Here is a 16,568-nt window from a genome sequence, read left to right as displayed (position 1 = left end):
TTAAATTACTCGGATGAACTGCGGTACAAACTTTTGCTAACGAGCAACAACGCAAGCAGTTGACGGGGCTCCAAACATAAAAACCGACAAATTAGAACCAAGACAGCGGATTAAACAGAAGTAACTCACAAAACCTTTTTAAGTGTTTTATTCATTCTTTCTCAAAATCCTTCACTGCTAATACGTTTACCAACACAACACACCGTTAACTGTCATCAGAGACAGGATCCATACGAGTCCTGTATCGGCTTTCTAGTTCGTTATGCACAAACTCAGGAAAAAAGCTGCAGCAATCAGATAGCACTATATACATATGCAACTCATACGTAGTTTCAAACTGCTGTTTGATTCCCTTTTCAATAACAAATCGCAAAAAGACTTTGTTTACGCTCTAACAAGGTGCTCTGAGGATCCAACGTTTCACAATCTTTCCAGTCATTGGCTTTTTTTTTTTTTTTTATTACAATACTTCCAAACTGTTCCCTTTAATTTTTCTCCCCTTAATTGAAATACTTGGCAACTTCAGTCATTTTGTGAAGACTCGAGCGCAAACAAAACCTAATTTGGTAGAACTCAGGTAGACGCTTGTTCAAGGCCATTTCTACCACCGAGGGCCGACTAAAGAAGCTCTCGGGCTAAATCGGAAGGCAAGCGAAGCAACATTAATCAGAGCTTTGTGATAGGAGGATGATATTGTGATCAGTGTCTTAAATATCATAAAGGCATAGTTTGTGATGACTTATCAGCCCGTGTGACGAAGTGATTCAAAGTGACACAATCCTCTAACACACACTGCATATAAATCATATATTGCAGGAAGTGAATGCTGCAAAAATGCTCACAATACCGTGATGTTTAACATCAAAATAAAAGATATCAAGCTATTGCACAGCTACCCAGATAATCAACTTTGCCAAAAGCAAATGTTGGATGTTTTCACACACGCCCACACAAAAGTAAAGTTCATACAGAAAAGCAGGTTATTTACAGCACAAAATGGCAAATGTACAGCGAGAAAACCCACAAAACTAAATGTGAAGCTGAACTGTGAAATACGGAACAATGACCCCACCAGCAGCCTGCCAAAGTTTGTGTCATCTTTAAGAACTGAGTAATCTATATTGCCATTGCCATGGGAATGCTAAGACGGCCTGAACCAAGAGAAATAACAAAAAGACATATAGCATATGGCCTTGTGGGAAAATCCACTTCGTTGAGTTTTGGTCCGAAAAAGGAGCTCATTTCTGTCGTACAAATCTCAATAAACTGCAGCAGCTGTCTAACGGTTACCGTCTCTGTGGTTCTAGAGGCCCTCGGAAAAAAAAAGACACCTCGGTAACCCGTCGGCCTGATCTGACCCCGGGTTTTGTCATTCGCATGGATACGGCAAGTCAGAGTGGAGTGAAGAGTTCAAACTTCAAACTTTGGCAAGTATTGACAATCGCCTGTTCCATACTTTAGATTTTACAATCTCTGTCATGCATCAAGGAAAAAGTACAATTGTAACACTGGCTGTGTCCTAACATTATAATGAGTGAGTAATAATCCAGTGTCAGGCAAAGTAATAATAACCCGGTGGAGCATAATCATTCAAGAAACAACATTATTGCACATGCTCGTATGAGGACTCCTGCAGAGGAGCGAATACGCGTTTAGCCTGGTTCCATCTGAGTACTCAAAACCTCTTTTTACATATTTTAGTGTACGTCCAGTTTGGAAATCACAATCAAACAGACCCAGCTCTTCTGTCTGTGACTTATTCAGTAGTTTTAAGTTTGCAGTTTGGTGCCAGTGGAGCACCTTTGGGACCCAAATACGGAGGCTTGCGACTGAAATGGAACCTTTCTCTGGCATTTGATCTGCTATTTATAACCCTTGGCTATCGCTGACATATCATTCATAAGCTTCCTCCACAAATACACATATTGCTAGTACACAACTACTTAGCAATGATCACCTACCTACTCTACGTTCCTCCATTCTGTATAATGATCCATTATAGGTGACATTTTTTTCCCCTTTGCATTGCATTTGCAAGAAGATGATGGTGTGTTAATAAAAATGCCACGAAAAGTAAACTTGCATTTCTGTGGCAGTCAAAGTTGTGGCTGTGTTGTCTTTGAGTGAGCTGTGCTCGATCACACACACATGTAAACATGTACATGTGTGCGTACGTGTGTGCAGAATCCCTCCCGCAAGCCATTTTGCACGTGCATGAACATCTTTTCCGTCCACAGGCTTTCAGTAAAGGATGCTCTTAGATGAAGGGGTGTGTTACAGAAACTTAAGAGTTTAACTCGCAAGTGAAGTTCTCTAAAGTCTAAGGATACTTTTTTTTTTTTTTAAATATGTTGAAGCTGTCCAATGTAAAGTCTTTTTACCCTAAACCTTTTAAATAAAAAAATACTAACCTATTGAAAACCCGATCTTAGGTCAGTGTCTAAAGGCATCGTCAACCAGTTCCATCAGTAGGACGCACATTACTGAAACCACCAGAGGCACATTTCAAACACCTTCTTCTGTCACACACACAAGGCAAACTGCTGACTGTATCACTCAAAGACAATAATACATGTGACGGTGGTGGGGGTCGGAGGGGGTGGAGAGTGTCACGGTTGAAGGTGAGCTTGGTAAGGCTCAAGGTGCAGATTATAATGTGCACAATATGCCTGGAGGAGAGAGGGATGGGAGGAGTCTCGTGGCTGGACGGAGGTAAAGGCAGAGGCTGGGTGGGAGAGGGCAGGCTGGTGTGAGGGTGGGTGGGGCTGGGATCTTGGCTGTTACGGCATAGAGGTCAGAGGTGGTAGCGTTTAGGCTGGTACTTTAAAAGTCTAAAGCAGGCATTGGCTGCTGCGCTTCCTCGCTGCCGGACGCTGATTGGCTGCAGCCCCGGCGACTCCAGAGGCACCGCCGGTCTTCAGGAAACTGCGATCAGCAGGCCGCTCTCTGGCAGCACCTCCTTGGTCCTCAGCTGGATACGGGAGAGAGAAAGGGAGGGAAATAAAGATGCAAGTTATTATTTCTAACAATTTATACACAGACATTTTAGGGACCACGCTTCTTTGCTTTTTCATCAGAAAATCTACGCCACTCTCACGGCTGCATGCCAATAAAAGCAGTCCCGAGACGGCTGGTTTACCTTTGTGTAATGACAGGAATCTGGGTCCGAACGTAAAACATCCTTCCAGAACCTCTAAAACTCATAATTTACCATCTTTTTCCTGTTTCATTTGTAAATAACCATTCTCCCTTAGGTGTCTCTGCTGGTTGGCTTTTTGCTGGATTGCACATAATTAATGTTCTCGGCTCGAGTTAATTTCCACTTGCATAGTTTAAATATGTAAACAATAACCTAGTGCAACATAATCACTCAGGAAACAGCATAATTGTTGCACATGTTTGTATGAGGGCAAGGCTAGCCGTTTCCAGTCCTTATGCTAAACCAGGCTAATCCCCCTCCTTGCTCAACCTTCATATTCACTTCATATTAAGTGGCATCAATCTTCTAATGTAATTCCTTGCAACAAAGTAAATGAATGTATTACCTAAAATGTCACACTATTCATACATTTTTTTTTTTTTTTAGTTTGCTGTGAAAATGTTAGTTGTCGTCAAATTCCCAAAACACAACTGCTTGGAGATGAAAAGCTGATTATGTGTTATTAGAAAATAAACAATTGTGTTACTCAAATCCTCTGTCACACACACACACACACACACACACACACACACACACACACACACACACACACACACACACACACACACACACAGAGAGAGAGTTTTTGCTGTGAGCCCTTGTGGTGTGAATGAACCCAGGTGTTGTGTTGATGCCTTCTGCTCTTCTCTATCACTGAAGTGCAGCAGTCTAAATGTTCTTACAGCAAGTGCGTGTGTACATCCCTCAGTGATACTCAGAATGGAAACTATGCTGTGTGCGGCTATTTTGGATCCAACTGTGGGTGCGTGTGAAGCTGTAAATAGACTCAGCCTTAATACAAGAGACATATTGAAGTAAACATGTTGGGTTCAACTCCTATTCAACCAGAATCACTTAAAAATATCGTTATTTACTGCAGTAAGGACAGCTGTGGAGGGATGTTGAGATCAATATGTAAGGTGAATACACACCTCGTGGTCATGGCAGTCATTCCTTTTTTTTATTTTTCTGTAATGCACACTGCTAAAGAAATGTCGTAAAACGTTGAAAATAAAAGTCGAGATGGACTTCGCTGTTAGACAGGATGGTAAAGCAGTGATGTCAGCATGATTAGAAAATGCAAAAATCCACGCGGAGGTAAAAGCTGCCCCAGATCACAGAATCATCATCACGTTTACTTTTACACCAAGTTTAGGAGGGATTTGAACTACAAAGTCCCGTGATGGAGAAAAAAAAAAAAAAAAAAAAAAAAAAAAAGAGTACCTGGGACAACGGCTACCTATTTTTCAAGACCACAAGATGTCAGACAATTACCAGCATAAGGAGAGGATGAGGAGGAGCTTAGAGAGGAAAGTCTCAGCTCATTCTTCTGGGGGGTTTTAAAGAAAGGCAGGAGAAGAGGAGGAAGAGAAAGAGTAGGAGGAAGAGGAAAGAAGAGGACACAAGAAGACATTATATGAGAAGAGAGGAGAGGACACGAGAGGAGAGGAGACAAATTCAGGATGAAGGAACAAGTGAGACAGAAAAGCCAACAGTGATGAATTTACAACAGACATTTAGGACACCAGGGACTTCACAACATATAATCCTGATGAACACAACACTTTGACCTTTGGAATATGCACACAGATAACCTGACAATGTGTAAAAAAATATAACTGAGGGTGCATATAAAGCAGAGATTTCTAGTTACCTCTAAATTTGTCCTGGCTTTTTTCAGCACATCACGAGTCCTTGACACTGTTAAAGAAAAATAAAAAAGTTATTTTTGTCTTCTGTTGTTACCTGACTACACGTACACACTGATGATAAAACCATGTCAGCAGTTTTGATGCTCCACATAAAAACACCTTTCCTTGCAGTTTTTCTTTGCAGGAGGATATCTTGTGTGTTTATGTAGAATCTATAGAGGGCGGTGAATTAGACCTGAGGGACAATAAATCTCCTCCTTCCTCTTCCAAGAAGGGAACTGCAGCACTGCCTGTTGAGAATCTCTTTCTTTACCTTTTTTGTTTTAGTTTTTTGCATTCAAACACTCACACTGGTTGACTATGAAGTGCTCCATGCTCTCCTTGGTGCGGCTGGTGCTTCTCAGTCTTTGTATTGTCCCCTTTAGGACCTCTTCCTGCTCAGATATACGCAGTTTCAGGGACAAGATCTCCTCCTGCATACATTGCTCCTATACACACAAACACACACACACATATTCACATTTAGTTTGACAGGAAAAGTTTGACTGTTGGCCAGACATGTCTTTAAATATCACATGTTCTTCAAACCTTCTGAAGGTTTTGGATGGCGTGATCAGTGCTGGGTAGAGCTGCTCTCCAGAACATCTTCAGCAGAGACATCGCCTCCTCCAAGATCTGCCTCAGAGTCTTGGTGTTGGACAGAAGACTCTTCACACATCCATATTCCAGAACCTGCAAGCAGCGCCCAGTTAGATACTTGTGTTTGACGGTCATCATTGTTATTATTAGCTGTCACAGTCTGGACGTTTGAACCCCGGACACAGACCAGCTCGCTGCTCTGTCTCTGGTTGTCCTCCAGCAGCGGTGGGCCGAGGTAGGCCTGCAGCATGGTCTCCATGCGCTGGACAAGACTGCGACCCTCTAGGACCTGCTGCTGCAGAGCGCTGAAGTCGTCCACATGGCCGATGGCGTGGCGACCGTTACGGTTCGCAAATGAGCCGTCAGGTGCTTCCCCCTCCAGCTCAGAGTGCGGGTCAAGAGTGTCTGCTGGAGATAAAAGAGCTGTAATGTATGTTGGAAGGACTTTGAATGACCTTGTTGTATTACTTGTAACGCAAGAGAGAAGTTTGTGGAGTTAAATTAAAACTGTGAAGACAGGCACATTAAACTCCAAACAAGGTGTTATTATTGTTACAAACCACTTCTTTTAAAATAAACCATCAAATGAATGTCAGATTAAGCTGCAGTGATGAGGTTAAATTCACACCATTGGCAGTGCTATGGCTGTCATCCAGGTCTGAGTAGGGAGGACCAGGAGAGCCACAGTTAAACAGACCAATGTCCCTGACAGGTGGAGACGGAGCCGGGTCTGTAGAGCACACACACAAACCAGGCTGGGACATCGCAAACCACACCACAGCACAGCACACCAAGCCTCGCCAACATTTTGAGGTATGTTGGAGTCATGTTCAGAAGCTCCTGTCTCACCATGAAGCAGCTGTCGTCTGTAGAAGTTTTCTCTCTGAGGGCTGGCAGTAAGGGCGGAGAGAGAGGGAGTCCGAGGAGACCCAACACCCAGCTTCTGTTCCAGCTGCTTGTGGAGCTCCAGCTGTTTGAGGGCGCTGTTCTCCTGAACGCTGCTCTGCAGCTGGGCCCGCAGACTCCTCACCTCCCCCAGCAGCTCCCCCAGCTCCACTGGAAGACCTGGGACCTCACACAGGTACCCTGAAAACAAAACACACAATCGTTGGAGAGTCTTAGACATGGTTCTGCTTCGGTGCTCTGTGAGGTTTGGAGGGTTTTATTCTAACACAGCAGCGCATTAAAACTTTGATTCACAAATTATTTGTAAAATTTTGGGCATCTTTTAAAGTAAAAAAAAAAAAATCATGGGTATGGCCTATTTATCTATTCATTTATCTACCACCAGATGGCGTCAAAGTTTAGAATTCCTGCATATTTTTACCTTTATTTAAAAAAGGTAGCATGTTGTGCAAAGCCGGTTTGCAATAAAGAGACTGACCTTTGTTGGCCTTTGTGCTGGAACACACTCGATCATAAACGTGCAGTTCGCTCTGCAGGGAGTGGATGAGCTCCCTGCTCTCACACAGCTGCTGCTGCAGCAGAGACACCTCATGTTGGAGCCTGACAACGCAGTTATAATACAATGAGAGGCAGCCAGAGAGGAAGTATGTAAACACACAGACTGACACTATTTGTGTCTGCATTTCAGTGAATTGTTATTAATTCAGTCTGTATATTCACAATTCAAACCAATACACCAACCTGTTGGTTTTCTCCTGCCCGGTCTGTCGCTCCTGCCGTAGAGTGTGAATCTGCTGTCCCTGGTCCTGACTGTGAGCCTGGAGTCGTCTGAGCTCCTCCTTCCACTGCTCGGCCTCCAGCTCGGACTGCTTCAGGCGGGCACGTGCGGTGAACACCACCTCCCGTAACTGTACCACCTCCTCACTGGTGTCTGAGGGAAGAAGAGAGACCAAATTGCTTTGAGTTAATATACCCCCAATGCAAACTTAAATGTTTGTGTGTTTTACAATGCAGTACCTGTGCTGGCCTGCAGGCGAGACTGTAGACCCAAATTTTCTTCTTTCAGTACTCTAATCTCATTGGACAGTTGAGTGACTGTGTCCAGTCCCTGAATATAGATGTTTGTTGGTGCCCCTGGACAAAACAAAAACAGTCTTATGTCATTACCTAGACAATAGGAAGTGACGGCGTTTGATGTTATTCAAGTGTAAGACACGACTACATTACCTCCATCACGCCCAGAGGTGGCCAGTCTCTCTTCTAGCTGTTGTCGGAGCCTCTCGTTGGCCCTGATGGACTCCTCCAAACGCTGACGGAGACACCTCACCTCCCGCAGGTGCTCCTCTATCAAATTTGCCCCTAGAGACAAGCAGTATCATAATGATGTTGCAATAATCAACTGACTCGGCTGTGACTGCTACTTCAAATGTATTTCTGACGCGTTAGATTGAAATAAACATCCTTAAAAGTATGTGATAGACACTTGTTGTTGGCCTATGATGTTAATCCCAGTAGGCCAATAATTGATATCAAATCAATATAAATTGATATCACAAAATGTCTACTGGGTCACACCTGCTTGGTTGCTTCCTGGTTGGTGCCCAGTTGATCCAGAAAAGCTTCCGACTGGCTGAGCCAAGTTTTCCACATCCCACAAATGTCCTGCTGTCATTAGACCCGAGTCAGACTTCATGGAGTGGCCTTCAGGGATGCCACCCAGCTGGTATTGTTGAAAGGCATGATGGGATAGTTGGCTGTAGCTTGAGAGGTCATGCTGGTTGTGGGCACCAGGTGAGAGAGTGAACAGAGCCTTGTCGTGGGGACCTGCAAAGCCTGTAACCACACACACAAAAGAGAGAAGACGTTTGAAACATGTGAAAAGAGTCACAGGACGGCAGGGGAACTGAGACAATAACTACAAACAAGTTATGTGTATTTCCACACACGGCACACACTCCCGGACCCCTCACCCCTGTTCTGCTCATTCATCTGTTTGTACAGCGTGTCCAGCTCTGGGTGAACAGCGATCACAGACAGGGCCCTGGGCCGGGGGTCAGAAGTGACTTCATAACCCCAGACATCAGGGCCAGAGGGGACAGAGAGGGAGTAAGAGAGAGGCTCTCTGAAAAGGGCTGGAGGAGAATGACAGGAAGTGACACATACAGAATATAAAGGAGGATAAAGGATTTTTGGGCACTCTGCATCATCTGAGTCCCATACCTCGGGAGGCCCGACTGGTCCGACCCACAGCGGCTGAGCAAAGCATGTTGGGACAGCTGCTGGAGGACTTGAGGAGGCCATGAGGAGGAAAAATAAATGGACGGACTAGAAGAAGGGAATGGAGGGTGAAAGGATAGAAAGATGGCGCTCACAGAAAGAAAGAAAGATTTAGTTTCAACAATACCATCTGGTTCTGATCCGCGTCCTGGCAGCTGCAGCCGGTGCTCCTCCTGATATTCTCTGGCATCTAAATCAGAGCACAGCTCCAGGTCCTCATGGGTCTGGTACTCATCAGACGCCAAGGAGGTCCTGTCTGATTGGTCAGTCGTCTCAGAGAGGGCGTGGCAGCTGGACGGCGTCTCGGGACGCTGCTGCAGCTTGGTGTGGAGCGACTCAATGATTTTATCTTTCTGCTGCAGCTCCTTGCTCAGCCTGCACGTTCATACAATGACGACAATCAACCATCATATTCTGAGGTCATAACCACTAATGACAAAAGAAGCATGTCCATAACAGATCACAATGGAGCTCTTTTTATACAGACATTTTATATGTTGTCAATGATAATAAAATGAACAACACTGTTGCCAGTAGCTGTTACATCTATAACATAGTTACTGAAAAAATAGCCTTCACTCCCTACATAGTTTGCATATCATCATCTATGAATTATGAAACATGACATAGTAAAACATTTAGAGTTGCAATAATTCATCCATTAATCCAATCAACAGAACATTAATAAAATAATGGTAATAACCAAATAGTAATTTTAGTTATTTTCAACCTAAAATAGTTATTTTCTGGTTCCACCTTATGTAATGAATATTGAATACTTTTCTTTGTCATACGTGATTGTAAACTGAATAAATTTGGATTCTTGAACTGTTGGTCAGACAGAACAATTCATCTGAAGAAGTCATCTTGTTTTTTACATTTTTTACTTTTTCCTGACATTTTATCAACAAAAAATGAATTGATGATCAGAAGATTAATCAACAATAAAAATAAAAGGTAATGTCTGCAATAAAAGTGTGGAAGATATTTCAGTTTGTTATTAATGTAAATCTATAATACGTTTTGTCCATCTTGTAATTTACAAATAATCAAGTATAATATCCAGTATGTGCAAACAAGTCCGTTTTAGTGTCCAAACAAAGCTTTTCATTTCATGAATCTTCATGAATGATTTTCAGAAAGTGTCCTGCTGCACATGGACGAGTCAGCAACCATTTAAGAATAAGTTTTCACAACACAGCCCCTCAAACATCCATAAAAACTGTAATCTAAGTTCTAGTCGAGATTCCAAATCTCACAGAGATTGTGAATTCAAACGATGTACAAAGATCAGAATATTTGAATACTGAGTAGGTAAGATGCTACTTAAAGGGGAAAACTGGATGTTAAGAGGATAACCTGCCCGTGTAAAGATATGCACATCTCCCTTACTGTGTCAGTTGTCGAAGCATGAACTCTCTGTCTCTCTCCGACGGCCTCTTAAAAACGGATGTCTCTCTGGCTTTGCCTCCGCAAGCAGAAAAAGACCACAGAGAGTCCCTGTATATGGAGCTGCTCTTAGAAATCATGGACTTCCAAAGAGGAGCCATTTGAGAGTCTAGAAAACAAAGACCAAGAACTGGATGCACTACAGCCTGAGCTGATAATAAGAGCTTTATCTGGTGGAAGAAAATCCAACAACAAAAAAAAGACTCTCTGATGTCTTCTGATCTTTCTTCACTTTAACAAACTTTTGTGCTGACCCGTTAAATAATGCTGGATATTATAAAAAAAAAAAAATTATCATTTAAAACAAATAGTTATCGGTACAGGAGCAGATGTTGAAATAATAGAAATCCAACAGAAACCGTCTGTCGTTCAGCTGAGTATGACTGACTGAGGAACCACCAGTGAAACATACAGTAACGCTGAGCCTCTTAAGCCCGTCTGGTGTGACACCTGCAAGTTGTTTTTTCAGCTAAAGCAATTTAAAAGGTCCATGTGGTGGATTAACTGCAACCTTCTGTCTCCTCTCCACCATAAGCACCATGTGGGTGATCACTCACGTGCCACAGACGGTAAAACTAATTACCAGGACAAAGATTTTGCAAAGTGAGCTAATAACGTACAAAGAAGATCAACAGCTCGCAGCCATGCAGGTGTTGGTGAATATTTATAGGTAGGTATATTATGCTGTGGATATCTAATGAAAATCTTGTGAGGTTACATCCACACTAATACATTTTCGTATTAGAAGTCCTGATCTGTGTTTACGCCTTGCGTCTACACAACTCCAGCATTATTGAACTATTATTAAAATTGGAGACTTCATAAAACGGTGCTGACCCCTTTTATGTTTAAGTCTGAATGAGTAGAATTTAAAATTTTGAAAACCATGATGCAGACAGCCACAATTACTTCCTGATCTTATCAGTCATGACGTGACCCTGATTCCTCACAAAGCCTAACACCAGAGGAAAACATGGGATAATGACATGGATAATGAATCACAGGCGTTGCTGACCTTGGTGACCATGCTGTTAAATTCTGCATTTTATGACGCTGATACTGCCCACATATGCAGGAGACAAGCTCTTATTTGAAAGACTTGCAACAATTCCCATCTTCAGCAGCCCCACATGAAGCGCTGGTGTTGCACCGTATTTAGTGATCCATCAGATAATGTGACTTGGCTTGACCGTCTCACTCCTCGTGCCTGAACAAGACTGACACTGCAGGCCAGAGAATCTGATGGGTCACCAAATAAGGTGTGTCCCTGGTTTTGGGTGGCATGCCCAGTGTACATGAACCGTCATTTGATATGCGATTGCAGTTAGTTTGTGTTAGCATTGACGGATATTAGTTCTGAGACCGTGCCAAAACACTTTATGGAAAGAGATCATTTTCAATTTAAAATAGTTTTAAGATGAAACCATATTAGTGTGAAAGTAGCCTAAAACTGTTAAAGGTGTGTGTATTGTATCTATGCAGGGAGGGCAATGTTAAATTAACCCCTCAGACTAGTTGTGAGCACAGATCACTACTTGGAGTGCTTTGCTTCCACCCTACGATGTGACATGGTAAAAATGCTGTGATTCACATATTGACACACAACTATGATGAAGCAGACTCACCGTAAAGCAAGCAACTCGTGGCCTGTCTTGTCATCATGGCTCTCTGCTCGTTCTCCTGTGGAAATAAACCATGAGACAGAAAACATAGAGAGGGCAAATAGGTTAAAAATTACAATTTGAGTTCGAGTGAACAACAATAATGGTACAGTAAATAAGTGAAGTGAGTTTCTGTGTGCTTGACTGTGATGGGAAGGTGATCCTTACGTCCACTAATCTTGGTGACCACTCTTTGTGCCAGGGCTGTGTTCTGTGCCAGCTGCTCTCTAAAGCTCTGACCCATGTAGTAATCAATATCATTGGCCCGCAGGAGCTCCTCAAAAGCCTGAAAATTGTTGAGAATATGAGCTAGTCTGAGAATATGAACTGTAAGACTTACCAAGTCTATAATTATTGTCTCCCCATGTTAGTACAATGGATAAAATATCACTTCGGTAATACAGATGTGTTTGCAGCACCTTGGTGGTATCTCCCAGATGTTGGGTGAGGATGTGGCAGACTCCTTGCCCCTCTCTCATCCTTTGCCTCAGGTGGGACAGCTCACGAGCTTGTGCCTGGATCAGAGAGTTGTACTTCCTGTAAAGAGAGGAATAATAACAAGGAACCACAGTGTTAAGAGAGATTGTGGTGTGTTTGCTGAGTGCTAAAGGCTTTCAGTCATATGAGCACTGACTGATTCTAGATGAAAAAGATATGCCTTAGGGGACGTAGGAATTACAGAGGAACCAGGAGTAATAGCCAAGGGGAAGCAGCCCTTCCCACTTCCTTCTCCATCCACCCACCCAGGCCAGGTGGCACATTTTCCGTCCTCTGCTTGGCTTTTGCCCTCCAGTCTGGTGCTCTTCAGTTGGGCCTCCAGTGATGTAACTCGTGCCATCAGTTCTTGCAGCTCCCTGCTGGGCTTGGACCCTGAGCGAATCCCTTGGGTGTCAGACATCCAGCCTTCATCCTCCTCCACACCGCTGGGGGCTGGTGACGTCTCAAACGCCCAGTTTACCTAAAAGGTGAAGATATAATACAAAAACCTCTAGAATGGGCAATATTCTGGGACTAAAATAAACCTAAAGGACAGTAAAGCGGGTAGTTCATACCTTGCGCGGGGTGCGCTCCAGGCTGGAGGCGTAGTCGCTGGTGGCAGACAAGGAGCGGACACGTAGCTGCAGTCCACGGATCACTTTGTGGCAGCGGGTCAGCTGTGAGCGCAGGTCCTCGACCAGATGCTGGAGAGACGCCGACTCATCCCCTCTTTCATAAGAAGCTCTCTTACTGCTGCAGTTTCCAGCGTACCAGCCGCCAACATCATCACAGTCCTGATGATGGGACAGTGATGTGCACATCTCCAAGTCATCAAACTCTGAAAGGGGGAAGAGATGAGGAGACATAGTGATGCATGATGAATGGGGATTAGTGAGTGTATTTTACTAGACAGAAGGTCTATGGTCTCTTTTAGTCTGAAAAGGATTGGATCTCTGTTTTTCACCTGGACTGCTGGTGTCTTCTCTCTCAGCTTCGTTCTCGCTGCGGCCGCAAGTCTCATAACCCAGATCTTGGAGATCCACCTGCACCTGCTTACTGGCCTGCTGGACAGATGTCTCCGCTGCACAGACGTGAAACAGAAGTTACTTCAGTCTTGTATATTAATTAAGTATTTGATTAATGTTTTGAACCCTTTTGAGTCCATGTTTCTGGTAACATGTCAGCCTTCCTTTACACATGTTCTTGAAAGTAACTCACTGAGCAGATCTCTGTAGTCCTTCAGCTGTTCAGCCTGAGCGTGCACCGTGGCCTCAGACACCATCAGCCTCTCCTGCAGCTCTCTGTTCTCCTGGTGGCTCAGAGCCAGATCGGAGCGCAGACGGGCCGCCTGCTCACGGAGACCCTCCTCTATATCCTGCCAGAGCATTCCCACCTTGCCGCCGTCACCAGCAGGTCCCACCTCCTGCAACAGCAACGTGTTTGAGCAACGCTGAAGTGTAACACAAAGGGAGGATTTCACAGGTACATTATTTCATTATTTAAACGTATGGGAGCTCGTATTTTCATTTACATGCACTAACTGTTCGGATATTTTATCATGGAAAGTCAGGCATAGACAAAAGAATGTTATATAAACAACCACGGGACTAAAATGGCAAAACAACCGTACATGGAGACTGTAAATAATTACAACAGTGAAGAGAAGAGAGGAGCGCAGGGTTTGCAGGCCAAGCTGCTCTCAGACTGCTCTGCTTCACAGCCAGCAAGTTTGAAATTATATTAACATCCATATATAAAAAATTAACAAATCACCTGGTACACAAAAGAACAGCAGCTGGCAATTATTTTCCAAAACGATTTTAATATGCAAAATTTCTACATTTAACAATCTGATTAATTTTTAAATGATTTGGTACAGTAGTAACCTGGACTACTGAAGATAAATATAAAAAAATAAATAATATTACAGTTTTCATTACAACTTTTCCAAGTGATACTTCAGTACCAATATGTATAAAATTTGAACTGTCTTTAATTCATTATTTTATTTGTGGATTTATCGGAGTATTCTCCACTATTCTCCATTTAACAGTTTTTTTGCTCTTTTTACAACATAACATTTCCTGTTCTTTAAGACTTTTTCAGATATGAAGGTTAATATATGAAAATAAGTTTTGTGTCATTAAAGTTGAATAAATATATAATGTGTTACCGTGAGCGGTTGGTATGTGCGATGGTGGGACGTTAGGTCCAGAGAGCGCGGCCTCATGCAGCGCCTCTTCCCCGGCTCGTCACACAGACTAACACACGGAGGACCTCGCTTCCCCACCAGCACCGGAGATGTTTCTTCCTCCTCCTCATTGTCTTCCTCAATATCCTCCTCCTCTTCTTGGTTCACAGTGCCGTGAGTCTTCTCCGTGTTTGTCCTCAGCCCCACAGCTCGAGCTCGTCCCTGGCTTTCTTTCCACGCCTGGTTCTCCTGCTGCAGCATCTGCAGGGAACTCCTGGCAGAAGACAGACAGAAAGCCGAACAGTCGTAAGAATGATGCGAACCTCTTACACAGCTCGGAAAGTAACAGTCGAAGCGTGAAGTTTCCTCTTCGCACCTCATCTGAGCCACAGAGCTGTATCCATCCCTCTTCAGCTGAGACCTTATTTCTTCAAGTTCAACTTCAGGTGATTGCTTTGCTTCTTCAAGCTGCTTTGCATCAGTGCCCCTCGCCAGTCCTCCGGTCGCACACTCAGGTCCACGAGTCTTCACAGAAGCCTAGAAAGTCAGATAAAAGATGTTTTTAAAAAAAAATATTGTTCCTACTATTTAAGTCTTGGGGTTATGTAATAGACTCTCTGGGGTCACAAACTGTCTAAATGAAAAATAATTCAACAATGAAAGGATTTTACCTGAATGGAGCTAAAACTTCTGGCAGCCACATTATTGTCATCCTCCTCTATGCTGTCTGTGAACTCGTCACTGCTGCCATCTTCATCATCTCCTTCCTCTTCCTCTGTGCTGAGCTCTGGAAACACAATAACCATTTAAGGTCAATAGATCCACTCACTTCTTTTCATTTAATCTTAATCCACTGCTTTTCTTCTTATTCCTGACTTTAATGTCTCTCCCTCTGCGGCGTCCACTCTCCGTCCCATTCTTTCCAGTGTTGTTTCTACACTGAATCACCACTTTGTGAGCTAATGGGACTGAAGGGGAATGTTATGTCATACGTTACCAGCCAGCCAAAAACACACTCAAGTCTAGAATGTGAGTGTGTGCATGCATGTATGGGCGTGTTTTCAGGAGAGTGACTTTTAAACACTTTAAACTAAAACAAATGGATGTTATTAAGTTAATATTCACACACATTGAAGGAGTTAGTGGTGATAGATGACATTCTTTGCTCTGTGTTGCTAAAATACTCTTTACACACACACACACACACACACACTTACACAAAGAGCGACACACATGAACATATGTTGGTTTGCAGGAAGAAGCGGTTCAGTGGAAAGGGACTGACAGCAATTTCAAAGGGAAATTGTTTTACATAATAAAGCCCGAATGATACACAACAGACACTGGCAGGACCCACACATACGCACAATGCCGTGCTATATGTGAATGAAAGGTGTGGGTGTGTATCTACAGTTTGCTCACTGCATTGCTGGGACTCATTATCAGATTATATCATGTTCAGGGAAAGTTCAAAGGGACTTCATTAGAAAAATGTCTCCACCTTTGAAGGGGTATATACATATATTTCATGTGTTTGTGCTTATAGTGAGAAGGCAACGAAACCGCTGGGCTATTATTGATTGAACAATGCGCTCTGTAAGCTGAACTGGCTGAATGTGGGGCCCTGTTTGCGTACTGTGGCACTGCATAGTGTCACCAACATACTTGGGACATACGGAAAGAGGCGCTTCTTAAAACTGTCTGTGTTGTTTAGTGTTTTTCTGTGTTTTTAATTATGTCAGGGATATTGTGTCAAAGGACACGCAAGCTTTTCTGATTTGGTGAATTTCTAACTAGACGTTACAGCAGAGCAACCATGCAAACATGAAGACCATGCCACACTATCATGCATGAGGGAGCACGGACATGAAGAAAAACTCATTTGGACCAGATTTGTATCATTATTGTCAACTCATTGTTTGATGTGGATGTTATGAATTGTCTGCAGAAATATTGTTTTTTTACATTTATTTAAATTTGGGACATTTAAACACATTTATAGTATGTGCTGTTGTGATTATAAAATCATACATCAAGACAAACAGGACAAACTCAGGAGGCTGAGGACGCCAAATAAATAATGGTTCTACTCTGAGTAATGATCTGGGTATATAACA

At 43.1% G+C, this 16,568-nt stretch overlaps 1 protein-coding gene across 4 annotated transcripts in view; it reads right to left on the bottom strand.

Moving 5' to 3' along the window:
- Positions 1-132: 132 nt before the first annotated feature.
- LOC138202857 (myomegalin-like) overlaps positions 133-16,568 on the bottom strand; it is a 46,416-nt gene continuing 29,980 nt past the window's right edge. Inside the window, exons 24-49 of one of the 4 annotated variants that reach the window (XM_069157175.1) lie at positions 15,123-15,238; positions 14,828-14,988; positions 14,434-14,725; positions 13,479-13,710; positions 13,225-13,341; positions 12,836-13,098; positions 12,527-12,741; positions 12,203-12,320; positions 11,952-12,069; positions 11,748-11,802; positions 8,801-9,048; positions 8,617-8,721; positions 8,367-8,528; positions 7,972-8,229; positions 7,624-7,755; positions 7,414-7,530; positions 7,138-7,327; positions 6,875-6,996; positions 6,340-6,576; positions 6,119-6,220; positions 5,678-5,898; positions 5,440-5,583; positions 5,201-5,339; positions 4,854-4,900; positions 4,475-4,529; positions 133-2,971 (exon numbers count right to left, since the gene is read on the bottom strand). In XM_069157175.1, coding sequence (XP_069013276.1) covers positions 2,832-2,971; positions 4,475-4,529; positions 4,854-4,900; positions 5,201-5,339; positions 5,440-5,583; positions 5,678-5,898; positions 6,119-6,220; positions 6,340-6,576; positions 6,875-6,996; positions 7,138-7,327; positions 7,414-7,530; positions 7,624-7,755; positions 7,972-8,229; positions 8,367-8,528; positions 8,617-8,721; positions 8,801-9,048; positions 11,748-11,802; positions 11,952-12,069; positions 12,203-12,320; positions 12,527-12,741; positions 12,836-13,098; positions 13,225-13,341; positions 13,479-13,710; positions 14,434-14,725; positions 14,828-14,988; positions 15,123-15,238 — 4,106 coding nt within the window. In that variant the 3' untranslated portion in view covers positions 133-2,831. The remainder of the gene's footprint in view (positions 2,972-4,474; positions 4,530-4,853; positions 4,901-5,200; positions 5,340-5,439; positions 5,584-5,677; positions 5,899-6,118; positions 6,221-6,339; positions 6,577-6,874; positions 6,997-7,137; positions 7,328-7,413; positions 7,531-7,623; positions 7,756-7,971; positions 8,230-8,366; positions 8,529-8,616; positions 8,722-8,800; positions 9,049-11,747; positions 11,803-11,951; positions 12,070-12,202; positions 12,321-12,526; positions 12,742-12,835; positions 13,099-13,224; positions 13,342-13,478; positions 13,711-14,433; positions 14,726-14,827; positions 14,989-15,122; positions 15,239-16,568) is intronic. The other 3 variants (XM_069157173.1, XM_069157176.1, XM_069157174.1) reach the window with 3 other exon arrangements.

The sequence above is a fragment of the Embiotoca jacksoni genome, unplaced genomic scaffold, assembly GCF_022577435.1.
Source record: "Embiotoca jacksoni isolate LCO1_2020_lvr unplaced genomic scaffold, fEmbJac1.0.p SCAF_22, whole genome shotgun sequence".
Taxonomy (NCBI): domain Eukaryota; kingdom Metazoa; phylum Chordata; class Actinopteri; family Embiotocidae; genus Embiotoca; species Embiotoca jacksoni.
Note: the sequence above shows the minus strand (reverse complement) of the source record. Positions and strands in the feature narration are given on the sequence as shown.